Genomic DNA, 21,872 nt, shown 5'->3' with positions numbered 1-21,872 from the left:
ATATGATATATATATATATATACATATATATATATATATATATATATATAATATATATATATATATAGATATATAATATATATATATATATATCTATATATTATTATATATATATATATATATATATATATATATATATATATATATATATATGATTTATATAATTATATTAATATAATATATATATATATACTATATAATATATATATATATATATTGGATATATATATATATATATATATATATATATATATAGATATTATGCTTTCTTGTTCTCAGTCTAAAAAACAGTAAGCCACTTACTGGCACTCCTATAAGGCCATGTTAGAGAACGGAAACTTAAGAAAGATCTATAGCTGAAGGCTGGTATCAGTGGAGGAAAAAAATTATATAAAAACCTAGAGATTTAGGTTAACCGAAGTATATTACACCAAGTTACATAAATAAGCAATTTACACCTTAAGGGCGACAGGGACTTGAACCGGTCCAGATATTAAGTGGAAGGCAGTTGGTTGTAGGTGAGCCGAGATACGTGGTGGGAAAATGATCCAGGCATAGTAGTACAGTTTGCAGACAGCGAATTGCTTGACTGTTCTTGCCGCCGCTTCCAAGTTGTTCCAATTTTCTCTCACATCTGGGCAAGATATTTTGCATATGCAAAGAGATAGCATTCTAGGATCAGTACTAAGGCAATTGACAAGTGGGGATCAATAAATACGATTCTCGCTTATTGTTTCACATCAAAGTCCACTCACAAGTTTAATGAATGATTGGAAACTTAGACATGAAAGTATACTGCTTTGCTTTATCAACTAAGGGGATGTTTAAGATGAAACAACAATGTTACCTCCCAATGTAGCAGACGCTAGTCTAGAGGGAAATACCACAATATCACTACTAGCTTCACAAGGGGAGTTATTTACAACATTGATGGTAGCAATGGGGGACTGAGTTATGGTAACCAAAAATAGGGACTGAGATGCTGAGCCAATGGGGGAAAAGAAACAGTAACTGACTGTACTCGAAATTACTCCATATCAGTTGTCTCCTGGCTGTATAATCTTACTTACCGCTTTCTCTTCCCAACATGTGCTCTGCATAAGATTGTCCACTTTCTCCCTCCAGTATATTCCCTACCCCAAGGCATCCAATCAGATAGGACAAAGATGTATTCAAAGAGAACGGAGGCTGGTGAAGAGGGGCAACTGAAAAAAATATAAATTTCCTTAAAAAATTTGTTACTTTACCTTGATTCTGGCCTAAATCCTAAACAATTATATATATATATATATATATATATAATATATATATATATATATATATATATATATATATATACTATATATATATATATATATATATATATAATATATATATATATATATATATATATATATATATATATGTATATATGTATATATATATATATATATATATATATATATATATATATATATATATATATATATATATATATATATATATATTATATGCTATTTTCATTTGGACAACCATAAAGGAATTTTATCTGTATTTGTTCTTAAGAACAACATGATGTCACAGTAAGTTTTTCAATCAATAACAGGAGCGATGGAACTAGCATTTACACTTTACATCCAAAAAATGGTTTCAAGGAAGAGAGGGAATAAAAAAATGAAACTGTGAAGATGTTGACTTCTGACTCTGTTCTCGTTACCCAGGCGAGCGAGGTGTAGGACTTAACGAGGTTCACTTGAACCTCCTCGGCTCGAGAGTCTGTAGGAGGTACAGGGGCACACTGTAGGAGGTTGTTGACGGGTTGTAGGAGGCTGTTGGGCATAATGTGTTGTCTATTTAGTTTATTCATAAGGTGATTCTTTAAGTGTGGGAAGACATTGGAATTTCCAGCATTCAAATGAAATGTAGATCAGTAACGGCGCTTTCATCTTAAAGATAAAGTGATTTTATTATTCAGATACTGATGTTATCATTAAAATTAAGGATAGACGTTGGTTGCTTACTCATTTACCGCAATTTTCTCATCAATATAAATTTATCTTATCATTCAGATAGTGAGTTTATCATTAAAGTATAGGTTGGTATTGGCTGATTACCCATTTACAGTGTTTTTATCATGAAGATAAATATATTTTATCCCAGGTAGTGATTTTATCATCCATATAGTGAGTTTATCATTAAGATAAAGGTTAGCATTGGCTGCTTGCCCATTTACAGGGATTATATCAGTAAGATAAAAGTTGGCACCGGTTTCTTATTCATTTACAGAGATTTTGTCATTAGGATACAGGTTTGGCATAATTGCTTTTTCCGCTACAATGGTTTTATCATTAATATAAAGGTTGGCACTGGTTTTCATTTCAATTACAGTGGTTTTATTATTAAGATAAATGATTGGCATTGCTTGATTGCTCATTTACAGTGATTTTCTCGATAAGATAATGGATAGGCACTAGTTACTTAGTATTGTTTATGCTATTAAGGTTCAGGACTGGTAATGGTTGCTTAACCGTTTGCACTGATTTTATCTTTAAGATAAAGTAATTTTATCCTTAGATCGTGACTGACACTGGTTGCTTACACATCATTAAGATAAAGTTATCTTATTTTGAGAATGATTGGCGCTGCTTGCTCACTCATTTACAATGATTTTATAATTAAGATGAAGGACTGGTACTGATTGCTTACTAATTTACAGTGATTTTTTCAATAAGATGGGGATTTTATCATTTTAATAATAAATGACATGAACCGCTTTTCCATTTACAATTATTATTATTAAGATCAAGGACTGGCACTGGTTGTTTACTGGTTTTTCAGACATTTAACATAAAGATAAAGTGATTTGATCACGTACGATAAAAGATGTCACTGGTTGCTTACTCATTTACAATGATTTATCATTAAGATAAAGTTGTGCTGCTAGTCCATTGTCTTCATGTTATTACTGGGAAAGAGTAAGGCGTGTTCTCATAGAACTTTTTCATTTAGGTGGCTTTGTCTGTTCATCTGCTATTTTTTTGCTTGCCCATAGATTTGAAGACCTACTGAGGCTAGAGGGCTGCAAATTAGCATGATGATCATCCATCCCCCAATCATCAAATATACCAAATTGCAGTCCTCTAGGCCCATTAGTTTTAATTCATTTAATGTTAAAGTTACCCATGACCGTGCGTCTGGCAACGCTAAAGGACAGGCCACTGGCGGGCCGGGGCTGAAAGTGTCATAGACTGTGGCTCATACAGCATTATATGCCTTACTTAAAGCTCGATTGCACCGAAGAAACTTCGACGCATTTTTTACTTGTTTCTACTGGAAATTAAACTAAACTCTTGAAAGTCTATCGAGTTTTATGACGACAATATCTTTGGTTATTTCACCAAAGTTTACTTGTTCTTTTTTTTTAAAGTTGGTTAACCCAGTATCTGTTTATCTTTGGTTGTCATTGCCCTGTCACCTGCAGGCCGTTAAGGATATATATTTATATATATATATATATATATATAATATATATATATATATATATATATATATATGTATATATATATATATATATATATATATATATATATATATATATATATATATATATATATATATATATATATATATATATATATATATATATATATATATATATATATATATATATATATATATATATATATATATATATATATATATATATATATATATATGAATATTGATAAATAGAAGAGAATACAAATAACAATAATAATAATAACATATTTGGAGGTGGCCTAATACATGCGTTTCAATATATATTATAACTTTAAATTCAGATGCTTTGTAGAATATTTCAACAACAAAATATTTTATAAAAAGTTTTAATTATTAACAAAAACTTCCAATATTTTGCTATATTTGGGTTTAGGCTAATAAGATATTCTAACTATAAAATACTCTGATGAAAAGGTTCAATTATCAATAGAATCCTCCAATATACAGGTATATTTGGATATCTCCTAATAAACATTTAACAATGAAATATACAAATAAAAAGTATTAATAAAAAAAAAACTTGCTATCACGTTATACAGATCTAAGAGGCTTAAACTATTATCATGCAATATACAAACAATCACTCGACACAAATCGAGCTTATGTAGTATTTTGTAATCAATTAGTCTCATATCCCGGACCCCATTAAATTAATTCGTATCGAAAGGCGGGGCTTAATTCAAGCTGCATTACGCTAATCTCTTTTATGAGAGGGTTGTGCAGTCCTGAATGCCAATTATCGCTGTGTGCTGCCACTCAGCCGGGAAAGAATTCCGTTAGTAAAAATGATTGCCTGGATTTCCGTGGTATTCTAGGGAAGCTTCAGAAAGATGAATGTCCCATTACATATAGTGTTTTGAAGACCCGGCCCCAAACCCCAACTCCACCTTGCCTTACCTCCCAACACGTTCCTTATACCCAATTGCTCCATCAGTGAAGTACAACAACTTTTTGGCCTGGTCGCTACTTGGATGGGCGTCTGAAAGGTGTTAGTGCTGTCAGTGTGCCTCACGTAGCGCACACTGAATGGTGTTTGCAGTGTACTTTCGCCCTTGGCTGCATACACTTTTAGCTTTATATTTTAGCCTCCTCTCCCCATTCCCACTTCCCTTATTCAGCCCTGCTATTTAACCTCCCTAACTGTTTTTCTTTTTCCCAGCTCCACCTTCAGGTCGTTGTGCTCTATTTTCTTTGTTTTCTGGATCTATTTACATTGCTGTCCAGCCACTCCAACTCCTGTTATTCGTGTCGCAAACATTGTATGGCTGAAAAGGTATAGTAAAGATGTATAGTAAAGAGAAGTACATATAAATCTGTAATTTTTTCCTTTCTTCACCAAAGGAGAACTAGCAAAGAGTGAAAAGAATGCTTTTATCGTGAATATGTTTTATGGCAAAAGCAATATTAAAAGGGGCGACGTCATCATAAAGCCAGTTTCATTGAAAAGTCTAAGGGATCAAATAACTTTCTTTAAAATGGCGTACCAGTTGTTATCTGCTCAACACACTATAAATCAAATTTGTTGACTATTAATGTGCCCAAATCATGACTCCAGAATATTTATGATACAGTAATGGACTAGGACAAAACTGAATGGTAATTGTTCTTGTCCTATATATATGAGTAATTTGCATAAACTAAATCTAAGAACAGAATTTAATCACCATAATCTGTGACTGCAAAACGTATTATTCATTTATGAAACATTACTTGATTATAAGCTGCATATTACTTCTCTAATTTCAGATTATATGTCGGCCTTACGGGAATACTCTTATTTTATTTTTTTTACTTCAGTATAAGCTACTATCTTTCTATAATGCTTTATTTCAGTTGAGCAATAAAATGAAGCAGAATTTTACTAGCAGGGGAACTATTTTAAAGGTCTATTTTACCGACCATTGGTGAAGAATTTACTACATAATTTAAAGATCATTCAAGATATAGCTAAAGCCTTTAAGATTTTCAAGTTAGTTATTACTTGTTACTAGCGAATACGAATTTCCTTATACGATCATCTCCAATGTAGTGAAGTGTTTTTCCAGTTACGGTAACGCAGATAGTCGACTTATACATCTTATGATCTTATGGGGTCGTTCACATCTTGCGTGCTCGTGAAATCGCCGCTGCGTTGCCTCATAACATGTGCGTGGTACCACCAGGCTTCTGCGTCGACGCAAATGGGATGCGGTCTCGCGGTGGACAGTGGACCATCATGTTCAACGGAGGCCTTCACATCTTGAGTATCGAACGCACTTATCGGCGTGCTGAACTATCCGGTGGCCAGGGAATTCGCGGGATTAGGCATAATAACAAATATATATCCTATGAAATTCATTATCGTCTGGTACTTGTTGAACTTTATACTACATATTATGCATTTTTATTCCTTTCGATTTATGGTGAATTTAAAAAATAAAAAAACATTTTTCTACGTCCGCGCGTTGCGAATTCATGCACCATTTTGTGATAATATTTTCTCTGTGTTGCTTTGATCATTTTACCATTTGTTATATACCAAAATCCTTGCAGTTTAGTGACCAATACAACGAAAAAAATTAACTCATTAGCTTTAACTGTTTTGCTCACTGCGCGATTTGTATATAATTATATATGAATTTTTTTTCGCACTGTCATTTATTCCAATATTTATATATGATAATGATATTTTTTTTCATTTCTGATGATTGCATACTAAATTTCAGGCAATGAAAAAAAGGAGTCAAAAATGAACTCTTAATCTTAAAAACTAAGGGTGCTGTGATTTTTTTAAAAAAACATTTTTCTGCTTCGGCGCTAACTCCCGAACGCCGCCGGCATACGAGAGAAACTTTGGGAAATAGCGGCTTGGCGTTTAAGGGTAAATAGTGGTATTCCCAGCGCTGAATAACCACTGGTTCCATGCAACGAAAAAGCACCATACAATAATAATAATAATAATAATAATAATAATAATAATAATAATAATAATAATAATAATAATAAATAATGTTATTGGTAAAAAAGAAAGCACTAGAGGTATAGTTAGCTTAAGTAAAACTACTGAGATTTGCTGTTTTTTTCATTTACTTTACATATACATTTTGATACTGAAATTATTAGAAGGTTATCGGCAAATTATTCGTATAAAAGAGGGTAAAAGCTTTTGATTTCGATAAATATGATTTTTTAAGAAGGTTTTATAGTTAACACTTACGTTTTGTTTACATTAATTAATGAAACAGAGAGAGATATGCATTTTTTTTATATCAATGTAAAAGATTTTTGTAGTTGATATAGATATATCAGTATATACTTTTAATAAATGGAGATGTTTCAGTTAACTCTTGTTGTTTTCATTTATCCTTTTTAATTTCGATATGGAAAAACAAATTTACAAAGAAAGGTGCATATTATTTCCTCTTACCTGATGGTAACTAGCGAAATAGCATAACTAAATGTCATATTTTCTTTTGGCAACTGGTCATGTAGACGTGACAAGAGATCCTCAAAGGTTGTTTTAGACATTCTGAAGTAACTGAAAAATTTATCATCATCTCTCTTCAGCTCCTCGAAAAGAGTGGCAAATGCACCATACAAGTGCGTCTGCAATCTTCAATCAAATTACTTTACAAATTTGTAAGTTCCCTTAAAAAGAGAAGAGAGAGCGACAGAGGGGGACTTTATGGTTATGTATCACTCACACTACATGGTCTCAGAATAATTTCTTAAGAACTCTCTTAAACTTCTTCAACGAGGTCATGGAATGTTCCAGAAAGGTAAAAAATGGCCACTTCCGGAAAATGCTTGACGAGATTTTATGAGGAATCGTTTAGGGAACGAAATACAAGATTGTTGTAATTGATCGAGGTGCGTTCAGAAATGGCTGATGCAACCGTACTAAACATTGCGCAATTGCCATGTGCTTTAGGCAAAACAATGACGAATCATACGCGTTCAGTACAGTAATTGGTTGTTGGTGCGCTTGGGGTTTCTTCAGTGATGACAGCTGGAACATCCTGAATACAGTATCTCATCTCATATGCGCTTTTCTTTAGTAATTCTAGTTAATCTTATTGTGATTTCTGAACATATATTGCACACAATTCTTTAATAGCTATCACTATTACAGACAACACGGCATAATTAGAACATTAAATATAACAATAGTGGGAGGAATATACATTTTACAAGGCACTATCATGAATATATATATATATATATATATATATATATATATATATATATATATATATATATATATATATATTATATATATATATATATATATATTATATATATATATATTATTTTATTATATATATATATTTATATATATATATATATATAGATATATATTATATATAATATATATATATAATATATATATATTATTATATAAATATATTATATATATATATATATATATATATATAAGTCATATCACATTACCGTGATTCATATACATATATCGAACTACAAATGTCCTTTAATATCTAATTCGCTCTACCTTGGAATTAATATTTTCATACATGTTTAACCGAAGGGGAATTTTTTAGGCGATAAGAGATATGCCAGCTGACGGGCGCGAACCATCAACACCTTCAAATCCAGGACGACAGTGAAGCCTTAACCTAACCCCCATTCCCCCCCCACTGCAATCCTCTTGCGGTGGCGGGGTGGGTTGAGGCTTCACTATCGTTCTGGATTTGAGGTGATGATGGTTCGCGCCCGTCAGCCGGCAAATCTCTTATCACCTAAACAATTCTCCTTCGGTTAAACATATATGAAAATATTATTCCGAGGTAGAGCGAATTAGATATTAAAGGACATTTGTAGCGGAGATATATATATATATATTGTATATATATATATATATATTATATAATATATATATAATATTATAATAAATATTATATAGCACTACTGATAATATCAAAAGCCTTTAGGTATAAATGGTCACATACTTTTATTTTATTGATATTAAAAATCTGTGACGAACACCCATGGTTTTGTCATGATTTTTATTACGCACCTACTAAGGTGCACCTACAAAACATAATCTGACAGATTCCCACGATTTTACTATGCTTTTTATCATTGAATAAACAACAGTGAAAACTCTAAACACTAAACGCCATCCGAGTATCCCTCCCTATTTTAAACTTCATATAGCAATTATGTTGTTTTTCCCGGATGAGGCTTTCCATGAAGCAGCAGCACGTGGAATGAATCCAGTTGGGTATAACACTCGCTCTGAAAAACAACATTTTTTTTCCGGTTTGGAATATTCAAATGTTTTCTCCAGCTGAAAGTTTAATACCCCGTTAGCTATATTTTCATATCATTGTGCAGTACTGTTTAAGACTGGAATTTGTACAGAGTGAGATATTCTTCACGGAATATACGAAGAATAATGGAGTTTCTTTTCAGAAAAACCTGGTTAAGAGCAATATATATATATATATATATATATATATATATATATATATATATATATATATATATAAATATATATAGGAAGTTTTTGTTAATAATTAAAACTTTTCATAAAATATTTTATCGTTGAAATATTCTACTAAACATCTGAATTTAACAAAGCTATAACATATAATGAAGCGCATGTTTTAGGCCACCTCCAAATATTATTGTATTATTTTATTTTATTATTATTATGATTATTATTAATTATTATTATTATTATTATTTTGTATTCTATCCTATTTATCAACATTCATTCACGCATGTAAAAGGAAACAAAAGCTAGTTTCCAATTACTCAAGACTTCAGAAAAAGACGAAATGAAACATTTTCCATGATAGAAACTAACTGGTCTTCCTAAGCACAGTTGGATAAAAGGCATTTTTTTTTTTTTTTTTATTTTTTTTTTTTTTTTTTTTTTTTTTTTTTGAGAACATCAAATGATTTGCCGATGGTGTTGTGGAGGATTTGCGTATGAGGTATATTAAATATTCATGGCCATCATAGCTCTGAAAGCGAGTAGTACTTCCTACTTTTCCTCATATTTTCACTTTTTAGCACATTGCTTTTCTTTTAAAACTTTACCATAAATAGGATTTTTTAAGTTTAACAACTATGATGTCTTAGTTAAAATTTTGAGAGAGGTAAATCAAGCATTTGAGGAAACTTCACGGGGATCTTGCATTTAAAATGATAATAAAATATAGCAGTCATGTGAATGAAATGCTAATAAAAGGCAAAGATTTTTCTTTAAAAAATCCTTGCAAACTGCAACGAAAGCCATTGCTGATATAAGGCTGAGAAAAGAGATCATAATCTCTCTCGTATTGTGCTAGATTTTCTTTATGTTAACGTAAGTGGCGATAAACATCCTCACGGTTATCTTCCCGTTAGTTGTAATAGAACTCATTCGATAACATGTTTCTAAACAACAACAAGACTACATAAGACAGTAACAGAAATTTTAGTGTCAATCCTGACCCCTTGTAAGTGACTGAATATCTATCTATCTATCTATCTATCTATCTATCTATCTATCTATCTATCTATCTATCTATCTATCTACTGAAGTAGGAGGAGAAAGAGAGGGGACTGGGTCAGACTATAGCTAATAATGAATCCTAATATATAATTCATTACCCCCAGTTATTATGAAACATTGAAGGTGAGAGGCAGAGCCTGCATGAATTTATAAAGCTGTCTCCTCAAGTTCAGGTAAACCAAACTGTAAAGAAAAGAAATTTATTGAATTTATAGATGTTCATAGTTTGGTATTTGCTTCGCGTTACTTGTTCAGGCACATGTAATCTTTTGTAAAACTTGACAACAGCAGCAATTTTTAAACGGTTTGATTGTTTAAATTTATAGAAACGTAGTGAATTACTTGACCAGATGGTTCCGTAGGGGATAAACGTCATCAGTGCACCTCGCACGGTACACTGTAAGCATTACTTAAAGTTCTTTGCAGCAATCCTTCAGCCTCTAGCTGCAACCCTTTCATTCCTTTTACTATACCTCCGTCCATATTCTCTCTCTTCCATCTTACTTTCCACCCCTCCTAACAATTCTTTGAACATATTCTCAGCACTGAGTGACCTCACAGGTCCAGCAGTTGGCCTTTGGCCTAAATTTTGTATTCCAAATCCAAGTTAGTGTTAAACTAATAGATTTGCAACGAATCGGTGTATTTTCACAGAAAATACAACAAAGAAATAAAAAGGAAACGGCACATAAAAACCGCAAAGGAAACGCCTGTCAGCAAAACCAGAATAATGGCCGCATCAATAGAAGATCTGCTACGAGAAATCGTAAAGAAATAAATGATGGAAGCCATCAAAGCTCATTGAATATATTCATCAGCGTCATAAAAGCAGCTCGTTAAAGCAATGCACGCGAGGCCTCAGATGGCGTCTGCAGCTGAAAGGGAGATAAAGAAATGGGCTGGCTATTCTTCTTCTTCTACTTCTTCTTCTTCTTCTTCATCTTCTTCTTCTTCTTTTTCTTCTTCTTCTTCCCGGAATAACGGGGAGAGAAGCGAGATGAGACGAGTCTGCTGCGGGAGATGAAATTGCCGAATCACTTTGGCTAAGTAACTTTACAGGCACTTGAAATCTCGCGCATTTCTTTTTTAACGAACTTGTTTGCGCGTAGGTTTAAAAGGCGTTAACGTAAATGCAACAACATACACCATACACAAACATGTGTATAAACATACACACATGCACACATATATACATAATGTAATACACATATGTGAGCCTGCGTCTATATGGGGAGAAATGAAGCATTTCATGTCTACTCTAATATATATATATATATATATATATATATATATATATATATATATATATATATAAATGTGTGTGTGTGTGGCTGTGCAACGTTACATTAAGTTTACCTGGAGTAATAAGGACATCCAACTGTGGGCCACACACTGATAACCACAATGAGATAAACTGTGTTATAGCTCAATTAAGTGGAAATTAAGGGAAAAGCAATGTTTCACTTAATAGACTATTATTATTCAAATCAGAAGATATGTACATAGGAGCCAAACTCACTTGTTCCGTGGCACTGTGATTATGTTAAGTAACAAAACAAGTAGTGCCACTAGCAAAGCAAATATACTATTGGGAAAACCTCTAAGGGCTATGGTAAGGTATTTAGGATATTGCAAGTTCTGTAAATAGAGCATAGAATAAATCTTCAACCTTCCATCCAGTAGAACATGTTCAATAGATGGCATTTGAGGGAATAGTGGTTCTGTGGAAACAGACGAGTACACAGGAAGCATGGCCACCTAAGCTGCAATGCAGGAACAGGGAGAGTAAATCATTCAAAGCAGATGATGGTATGTGAAAGAAAACAATACATGTTTTATGATTCACAAGAATTTACATCACTTCACTTAGGCTCTGAAGGAGTTGCAAGGGGACCAAGTATAAAGAGAGCAACAGTGAAATAAATTAACGGAATGTGCACTGCAACAATTTCCTAATCCAACTGTACCTTCTCCTGTAGGATGATGGTGTCTTGAGTTAATAATGCCTTTTAAGGGACCTTGAGTGGAATGTGGATTGAATGCACCATAAAAGTAACTTATTAGCTGGGAGGGGGGAGGCAATCGACGGTCATATGCTCTGCCGACAAGGTCTGTCTAAGATGCTGGCCGGGTCACACCCTCTGCTAGAATAGCCAGCACGGGCTCTTGCTCATAGAGCAGCCCGTAAGTCATTTACGATGTTTAGGTGATATTAAGGATCTGAACATGAAATTTCATTATAATCATATGAATGTGCCAGTGATATGGTGTGAAATGAAAGGTTAACAGGCTAGGTTACCAACCCCTTTCAGCCCTAAGGCACCCATCAGTAGGAGAAAAATTAAGGAAAATTGAAATAATTACCATCGGAGTTGAAATACCATTTTTACATAAGTAACTTGCCAAGTAATTACATAGCTAACAGTTTCTAGCACCAGCAGCTAAAATTTGGAATTCCCAATAGCAATTCTTCATTGTTTTTGGCTATAAGTAACTAGTCACGGCCACTTTCGGGAAGAAGAGGAACAACTGAGCCACAAGGTTGTGGGTCAGGAACTGGTTCGGAATTTGAATTCTTTGCTGTTTTTCCTGGAAATCAGTGAAGTACTCTTGTGAAGAATTGTGTGTTTATTAGATAATTATTCAGTTAATTTAGATAATTAGTCTCTATTACAGAATTTGACTTGGCTTGTAACTGACGATGTCCAATACTGGCGTATCAAGCACTCGTTATTGTAGCAATGGCTGCAGGACAAGGTTAATGTCAGGGAAATATGACACTCATACAATGTGTGTTAATTGTAGAGGGAAAAACTGCTTCATGGATAATACTTGCTTGGAGTGAGAAGGATGGGATGCAAAACAGTGGAAGACTTTAGCTTCTTATCTATCTAAATTGGCTAGGGATAGGCAAAGAAAAGCTAGTATTAGACAAGACAGGTTGACTGCTAGTCTACAGTTAGACAGATTTATTGATGTTCCGATTGTTTCTGTCCATGCTGTTTCTCCCATCCTCAGCTCTTATAATTCTTCTTCTTCTTCTTCCCAGCTTTAACCCATTTTTATATGGGGTCGCCGTTATGAATGAGTTGTCTCCATCGATTTCTGTCTTGCACATCGTTCTCGTTAATACCTTTCCATAACATATCTTCCTCTACACAATCACGCCATCTCTTTCTTGGTCTTCCCCTCTTCCTTCTACCCCGCACTTCCATTTCTATATGTCTTCCAACATAACGCTCCTCTCTTCGTAACAGGTGTCCATACCATCGAAGCCTTCCCTCCTGTATTTTCCTTGATATTTCAACTACCTTTGTTGACCCTCTTATATGCTCATTTCTAATCTTATCTCCCCTTGTTACTGCCGACATCAATCTCAACATTCTCATTTCTGCTACATCCATCTTCTCCTCCTCTGTTTTCCTCATACTTGCTGTTTCTGTTCCATATGACATTGCTGGTCTGACCACCATCCTATGAAACTTTACCTTCAGTTTCAGAGGAACCTTCTTGTCACAGAGGACCCCTGATGAAGACGTCCAGTTATTCCATCCTGCCTGAATTCGATGTCTCATCTCCTGGTCCATGCTTCCACTATCCTCTAATATGGAGCCCAAGTACTTGAACTTCTGTACTCTCTTTATTACTTCCCTACCCAATCTTATGCTATTTCCACCATCCTCAGTAATACTGGAATACATATATTCGGTATTTGATCTGCTTATTCTCATTCCCCTCTCCTCAAGTGCTGCCATCCACCTCTCCAACCTCCCCTCCAACTCCTCCCTCCCCACTGAACACATCACAATCTCATCTGCAATTAAAATGCACCATGGCACTGCTTCTCTAACATCCTTGGTCATTGCATCCATCACGATGTTGAAGATGAATGGGCTTAGAGCCAACCCTTGGTGTAATCCAACTATCTCAAATCCATCTGTATCTCCAACACTGCTTCTCACTCTAGTATACACATTCCTGTACATCTCCTGAATAAGTCTGACATACCTTTCCAGCCTCATCTTCTCCCCAAAACATCTCTATATTTCTTGCCTTGGCACTCTGTCATAGGCCTTTTCAGTTTTAGAATGTACACGTAAATACTCTGCAGCAGTCTACCAAAATAAGTGGGCAATCTTCCGCACATGGTGCAAATAAAAAGGTATCTCATCTTCTAAGACAACTGTGAAAGAAATTGCAGACTTTCTCCTTTTCCTCAGAGATTCCATAGGCTTATCTGTGTCTACAATCAAGGGTTATGGTGCTATGCTCAACTCTGGTTTCAGACATGGAGGATTAGATTTGTCGGTGAACCGAGGCATCACAGACTTGATTAAATCTTTGAATACGAGTAAAAGATGAAAATATTCAGTGGCCTGGAATCTAGATGTGGTGTTAAAGTGGCTTTCAGGCCCTCCTTTAAAACCATTGGAGGATGCCTCATTCAGAAACCTGACAAAGAAGATGCTCTTTTAAATAGCCTTAGCTACAGCAAAAAGAGTAAGTGAACTACAGGCTATGAATAGGAGGTTCGGGTTCTCTGGAGAAGATGAAAACTGTTCACTATCTCTGAATGTTCTTCCTAAAAAAAAAAAAAAAATCCTAGTAAACCCTGACCTCGTTCTTTTGTAATTAAGAGTCTGTCAGAATTATTAGGGCCTGAAGAAGAGGAGATAGGCCTCTGCCCAGGGAGAGCCCTGAAATTCTACTTGAAAAGGATGGAGAGGACTACAGACCCTTCCAGTAATTTATGGACGTCAATAAAGGATGCCATACGTCCTCTTTCTAAGAATGCATTGTCATTCTTCTTAAGGGAAGTGATTAGAGAATCACACTCTCAAATAGGTGAAGAAGGTAAAAGCACATAAAATCAGAGCAATTTCCACTTATATGGTACTTAAGAGGAACCTTTCCCTGATGGAGATCCCTCAAGCGACTTTCTGGAGATGCAAGTCAGTGTTTGCATCACACAATCTAATAGAGTTAGAAAGAGTACATAGTGAATGCAGTACGTTAGGTCCCTTATCAGTGGCTGGTATGGTGTTGGGGAAGGGAACCTAGGAAGCATTCCTTCCTACCTTTTATCCTTGAATTAAGGTTGCGCATTTTTGGGAGTCTGGGCATACTCGGTACCAGGATACCCTCCAGTTGTTTTGATGAAGGGTTGGAAATTAGTTTTATGGTATAGGTAACGTTGTTGGTTTGGTCTTTGTTGGTACTGAGGCCTTGACAGGGGAATTATGTGCTTAATCTTTGAAAGCGATTAGACCACAGGCTTCACTTTAAAGCTCTCACTAAGGTAGTAGGCTACCTGGGTCACACTACCCAGCCTCTACCACATAAGATGACCAGAGGCAGTATTTTCTTGCAGCAGCTCTCTTATGAGGTAAGGAAACAACAAGCATTTCAGAAATGTAAGCCCCTTTTCTATTCACAAATTCATTATCACATAATGGTTTGGGGTAGAATAGTCTTTGTATGTATCCCACCTCCTGTCAATGTAGAATCAGCTATGTAATTACTTTGGTGAGTTACTTATGTAAAAATGACTTTTTTATGATAAAATAAAATTTTTCCTATACTTACCAAGTAATTACAGAATGGAAGCCCACCCTCCTCCCTGCACATTGATGATTATTAGTCATAAACAAATTGAAGTACCTAGCTCAGTTGTTCCTCTGCAACGGTCTTGATGATGACCATACCTCTGGTATTTGTAGCATCAGAGTGGCTCTGGCATTAATTCCTCTGGGGAAAGATCCCCATATTCTGAGCCATACGTGACTCAGGACAGGTCCTTTAAAGGTGGCTAGGTTCTTCTGGGAAGGTGTTTTACATCTAGTTAAGCACCTCTTTGCGTTCACAATGTGTAAGAGCTCCAAAAGGGTGTCCTTCATGAGGTCGACAGAAGCTCGATCTGTCGGTGTAACAGGGATTTCTCCTTTCAGATTCGGTCGTGCAAATATGTTAATGCCAGGATTCTTCTTTTCAAGAGCCACCACTGCAGCATACGAAGTCCGTCCTTCAGCAGGAAGTGCTCGAAACTTCGGCAGTGGAGGGCATTTATCTGATTATGACGAGAGGGGGAGGGGAGTTTCCAATAAAAAAAAATTTAAGTAAAATTTCTGTATTCGGTATTGAGGAGGAGAAGGAGGAAGAGTGGTGGTGGGGGTGGGGACGAAGTGGGAGGTGGGGTTGGTTATTGCAGTGTTGCTTGTTAGCTGCTGGATCTCTTCTTCAATGCTTGATGGTGAGCTTCATCCATGAAGAAGCCAGAAGGCAGCGGTCTTTTCTTCTTGTGACGAGTCATGATTTTCTTTTTCCACTATTCACAATGATAAACACTTCCAACTGATGACAATAAATCAAGGAAAAGCAGATAGAGGCGAGTGATAATGCTGTGGGACTGCTATAAACAGTGCTGGGCATAGAAACTAACTAGTGGAGGTCCTATATTACATAAGACGGGCAAGTGGCAGTCACTTCTCCCTTTTATGCAGTGCATTTTCTGTGCTGCCTCATTTTCCATCTTAGGGTGGCTTCGACTCTTCACCATTCATTTTTCCGGCTTTCGTGGTCATCTAATGCCCGAGGGCCCAAGCTGGAAAAGAAATTGGACCGACAACACAAAGAAGGGAAACAGAGTATACTGGGTGAGTCGGTTGGCAGTGAGAGAGGACCGAGCGTTAAGGCAAGAATGGTGGGCTAGAGTGGTGTCTTACCTCCTGTTTTTCCCAGCTGATGTGATAGGTGTTAAATCTTATCGCAAGCACAGAGGAAAATGAATTATTTTAATCAGAGAACTTCATACAGGCATGCAATTAATGAATTTCAGTAGCAGCTCCTCATACTAAAAGACATTTAACGGCTTTTTCAAGTGTGAAATATCTGCAAAGCTCGAGACACTCAAATGATACTCTGCCTCTAAGCCTTACTTCCCGTATATAAATACAGTATAAAACTCAATATGTCTCCTCTAGGTGTTAATGATTTTGAGCTAGTATGAGAAATTTTACTCTACTGGACTCTTATATTATTGGTTGTGTATAATTAATTTCTTAAGATAACTGTTTCTAGGTTTGAATTATATTGCGTTGCAGTTCATCAATTCCACATTTAAAAGTTATACTACTTAAACTTTCTTAAACAGTTCCATAGTGATTATGCAGACTGATTCATAACTATGCATTCGGAATTATCCTAGCTATAGTGAATTGCTATCATACGAACGCGTTTTCCTTAAATATATGGACACATTGGACCTACTCATTGACTTTCCGTCAGCATTCAGCGAAGTAACGGGCCAGTGGCTCTGGCGTGTTGCACTGAGCAATTACACCTGTACAAAGTAAGGGTATAATATATTGGTTGTGGATTAATAAGGGCTAACTTTAACCTAGAAGGACAAGGGATTACATATTATTGAAATTCACAAGAGAAGAACACTATAAGTCACAAAGTTTAGGATATAAGAGTGACTTGGCTTCTTCTCTGGATCAGGTGTCAAGTACTCAGAAAGGTGAAAATCCTGATTCAAGAGGGTGCATGAACAGGAGAGACCACACAGTAAACTTAGTGTCTTGACAGGACATCGGCTATCTTGTTGTATATAGTATGTTAAATATAGATATATATATATATATATATATATATATTATATATATATATATAGACTATATATATATATATATATATATATATATGATATATATAATATATAATATATATATATAAATATATTAAAATATATATATATATATATTATATATATATATATATATATATATATATATATAAATATATATATATATTTATATATATATATATATATATATATATATATATATAGATATATATATATATATATATATATATATATATATATATATATATATATATTTATATATATATATATATATATATATAATATATATATACATATACCTATATATATATATATATATATAGATATATATATATAGAAGAATTTTAAGAAAAAGAAGAACGTTCTGTTACATGCTTAACAGTCTTTGAACCTATTATGAACAACTCTTACTTAAAAATAATAATAACTTATGATTATCATATATCTTCATATTTTGGGCAGAATGAAGATATCACTGAAGGTAAAATATGTATTAAAATTAAATAAATATTTCACCTTCAATCGCTACATATACTTTTATGACTATAAATATGAAAGTTAAATGTTTAATTATTATAAATAAATATAAATCTTTATGTGAGGATTGTTATTCTCCAATTCGAAAAAGGTTAAGAAAAAGATGAATACTGAATAAGAAAATCAGGGTATGAATATATATATTATTATATTATATATATTATTATATATAATAGATATATCAATATATATCTATATATATATCTTATATTAGATATTTTATATGAGCTAATATATATATAATATTCTATATATTTATATAATTCATACCCTGATTTTCTTAATAGGTTCAAAGACTGTTAAGCATGTAACAGAACGTTCTTCTTTTTCTTGAAATTCTTCTAACTGGATGATAACAAACCCTCCTATACAAAATAATATTAATAATCATGATTGTGATATATTCAACTTTACTATTTCCTTGCCACAAAAGTATCTGTATGATTCAAGTTTAAATATTTGTGTTAAAAAATAAAATTATGAAACTGTGTGGTAAGAATTAAGGCTTCAGGTCGACGTTCCCCCTCTGTAGGGATGAAAATGTGAAGGCAAACAGTATAATTTACCGTCACCCTGCCGAGTGACACATTAGTCCCGGGTACTAAAACGTCAGGTAATTTACGTCCGTTAGAAACGTCTATGGAATTATGGATGGAATGAGATGAATAGTCAGCCTTATTTATTTATTACTAGATAACTGTAGGATATATATATATGATATATATATATATATATATATATATATATATATATATATATATATATATATATATATATGTATGTATATATTGCCCCAGTGCTCTGTTTTCGATGTTAACGCAGTCCTCTATACCTTAGTTTAGTCCCTCTCCCTCCTTCCTTTCGTGTTATGTATAGTCTGTCCGTATTTGCTCTTGGGTGTAGTGCTTTGTGTACTGTCATATGTTTCCTGGTTTTCTGATCTATGCTGCGGAGTTCTGCCTTCGTTCATTCCACTATTCCTGCGCTGTATCTGATTACTGGCACTGCCCATGTGTTTATGGTTTTTATCATATTTCCGGCGTTGAGTTTTGACTTGAGTATCGCCTTGAGTCTCTGCATATATTCTTTCCTGATCGTGTCCTTCATCTCTTGGTGTTTTATATCCCCTCTTTCCGTTATTCCTAGGTATTTGTATCCAGTCTCATCTATGTTTTTGATGTTGCTCCCATCTGGTAGCTTTATCCCTTCAGTTCTCGTCACTTTGCCTTTTTGGCTTATCCCATATTATTATTATTATTATTATTATTATTATTATTATTATTATTATTATTATTATTATTATTATTATATAGAATATGAACTCTCTTCATATGGAAAAAGGCCTACAGGGGGTACTGACTTGAAATTCAATATTCCAAAGAATATGGCGTTCATTTGAAAGAATGAAATTAACAATAGTATGACTGTTCGTAGATGAAAGAAAAATCCCTTCCACTGGAGAAAAAATCTCTTCCACCAAGGGAAAATATCACTTCCACTGGAGGAAAATAATTCTTCCACTGAATGGGAAAAACATTCCACTGAAGGGAAAATTCCATCCCACTGTAGGAAAAACTTCTTCCACTGGAAAAAAAATGCCTTCCATTGAGAAATAAATACCTTTTACAGGATAGTAAATATCCCTTCCACTGGAGGAAAAGGTCCCTTCCCCCGCACTGCAGGGAACAAATCCTTCCACCGGAGGAAAAATCCCTACCGCTGAAAAAAAAATCTCTTCTACTGAAGGGAGAAATCCCTTATACCGACTGAAAAAATCTCATCCACTGGAGAAAAAAAATCCCTTCTACTGAGAGGTTTTCTCAAATATCGGGATAACAAATTAAATCTGAGGAAGTGGAAGAGGTCTCCTGCAGAGCTCCAGAATTGGACGCTACGTGATTTCGGGCCTCACATGAACTTCGTTGTAAGGTTGGGGGTGGGAGGGGAGTGGGGAAGGATAGAGTGGGAAGGCAGAGAAGGAAGATAAGGATGTGGGGAAAATGAAGACGTGCAAAATGCTTTAATGAATAAAAAATGCATCAAGTATTTTCGTTTTCCACGTGCCTCGCATATGCACCTGCAAAACACATGTCTGAATTTTTGACTGTTAGATATATATATATATATATACATATATATATATATATATATATATATATATATATATATATATATATATATATATATATATATATATGTCAAGCATATCCAAAAAAGAGTGAAGAATTCGAGGAGTTAAGAGAGGCATGAAGAAAATTATGAACTCCAGTAGAGGGAAATAAACCCGGTTTACCGTAATCACAACGAGTTCGCGTTGTTGACCTGACACACACACACACACACATATATATATATATATATATATATATATATATATATATATATGTGTGTGTGTGTGTGTGTGTGTGGTCAGGTCAACAACGCGAACTCGTTGTGATTATGGTAAACCGGGTTTATTTCCCTCTACTGGAGTTCATAATTTCTTCATGCTCTCTTAACTCCTCGAATTCTTCACTCTTTTTTGGATATGCTTGACACTTCAAAGCCTTGAGAGTCAAGTGCAAGAGACATGAAGAAATTATGTTGTACAGCAGTTGGAAATAAACCCGGGTTACCATAATCACGACGAGGTCAGGTTGATAACCTGAGCACCAGAGGACTAGAGGGCATAAAAGTCTTTTGTCTCTTATACATACATATACCTGTCGTTTTCAGATATATTTAATAGAGTTGGAATAGACCTATCCCCACCCCTGTAGCCAAGTGGCAATCGTTTTTATGGCTCTTTAGGCAGAAATATCTATGCGCCTATATAATTACTGAGTTATAAAATATCCACCGAGTAACACAAAATCATGACTCCATATATTCAAAACAGCGGTCATATATTTTGATAATTATTTTACTACCTATTTCATACACAAAGTATAAGCAATAACATACACAATCTGGATACATGAGATAATACGATAACAAATTATTAATCGGCAATATCCACACAGTTGTTGAAGTGGTATAAAAGATGGCATTCATAATAATGGTATTAACAGTAATAATGTTGAGAATATTAAATAAAACATAACAATTATAACAATTAGTGAAAGGATTGTACATAATTGAATTCCAGCTGGGGACCTTAGGTCGTTACAGTAGTCTGGTTCAAAGGGCTAAATACAAGAACTGAATGTAGCAAAACTTATACTAATAATATTCACAGTAATAATAAAAAAGGAAAATACCAGTGATAATAATAATCGTAGCAATATAATAATAATAACATATTCTGCAGATGACTCTTTGTAAAAACAGAAATTAAATCATTTAGAGAACAAACGCCTAATTTTCCCATCTTTCCTACAATTTAGATCTTCTCGCCTCACTCCTTAGGAAGCTTTGTATGAACGAATTGCTGCTGCTCCTCAATCGGGTTATCAGACTGAATATTGTTCGCCTTACAATGATTTGATTTATAAATTGTGCAGGGGGTTTTCTGTGAACGTCTGAGAGTAGGAGTGTTAGCGAGGAGTATTTGTGAGGCGTCTCAAAATGTTATTGTGAACGGCAGTGATACGTCTCATGGTCTCTCGGGTATAGTTCGTCCAGATGGAACACCCGTAGATACTGTAGCAATACGAACGGAAGAGCTGCAGTTTTCATGTCTCGGTGACA

At 34.3% G+C, this 21,872-nt stretch overlaps 1 protein-coding gene across 1 annotated transcript; it reads right to left on the bottom strand.

Annotated features, from left to right (window-relative positions):
* Positions 1 to 10,924: 10,924 nt before the first annotated feature.
* Positions 10,925 to 14,043, bottom strand: LOC135218769 (uncharacterized). Its single transcript, XM_064255219.1, has 2 exons — positions 13,333 to 14,043; positions 10,925 to 11,029 (listed from the first exon to the last, which is right to left on the bottom strand). The coding sequence occupies exons 1-2, from the start codon at positions 14,041 to 14,043 to the stop codon at positions 10,925 to 10,927; spliced, it is 816 nt and encodes a 271-aa protein (XP_064111289.1).
* Positions 14,044 to 21,872: the final 7,829 nt, after the last annotated feature.

The sequence above is a fragment of the Macrobrachium nipponense genome, chromosome 1 (assembly GCF_015104395.2).
Source record: "Macrobrachium nipponense isolate FS-2020 chromosome 1, ASM1510439v2, whole genome shotgun sequence".
Classification (NCBI taxonomy): Eukaryota; Metazoa; Arthropoda; class Malacostraca; order Decapoda; family Palaemonidae; genus Macrobrachium; species Macrobrachium nipponense.
Note: the sequence above shows the minus strand (reverse complement) of the source record. Positions and strands in the feature narration are given on the sequence as shown.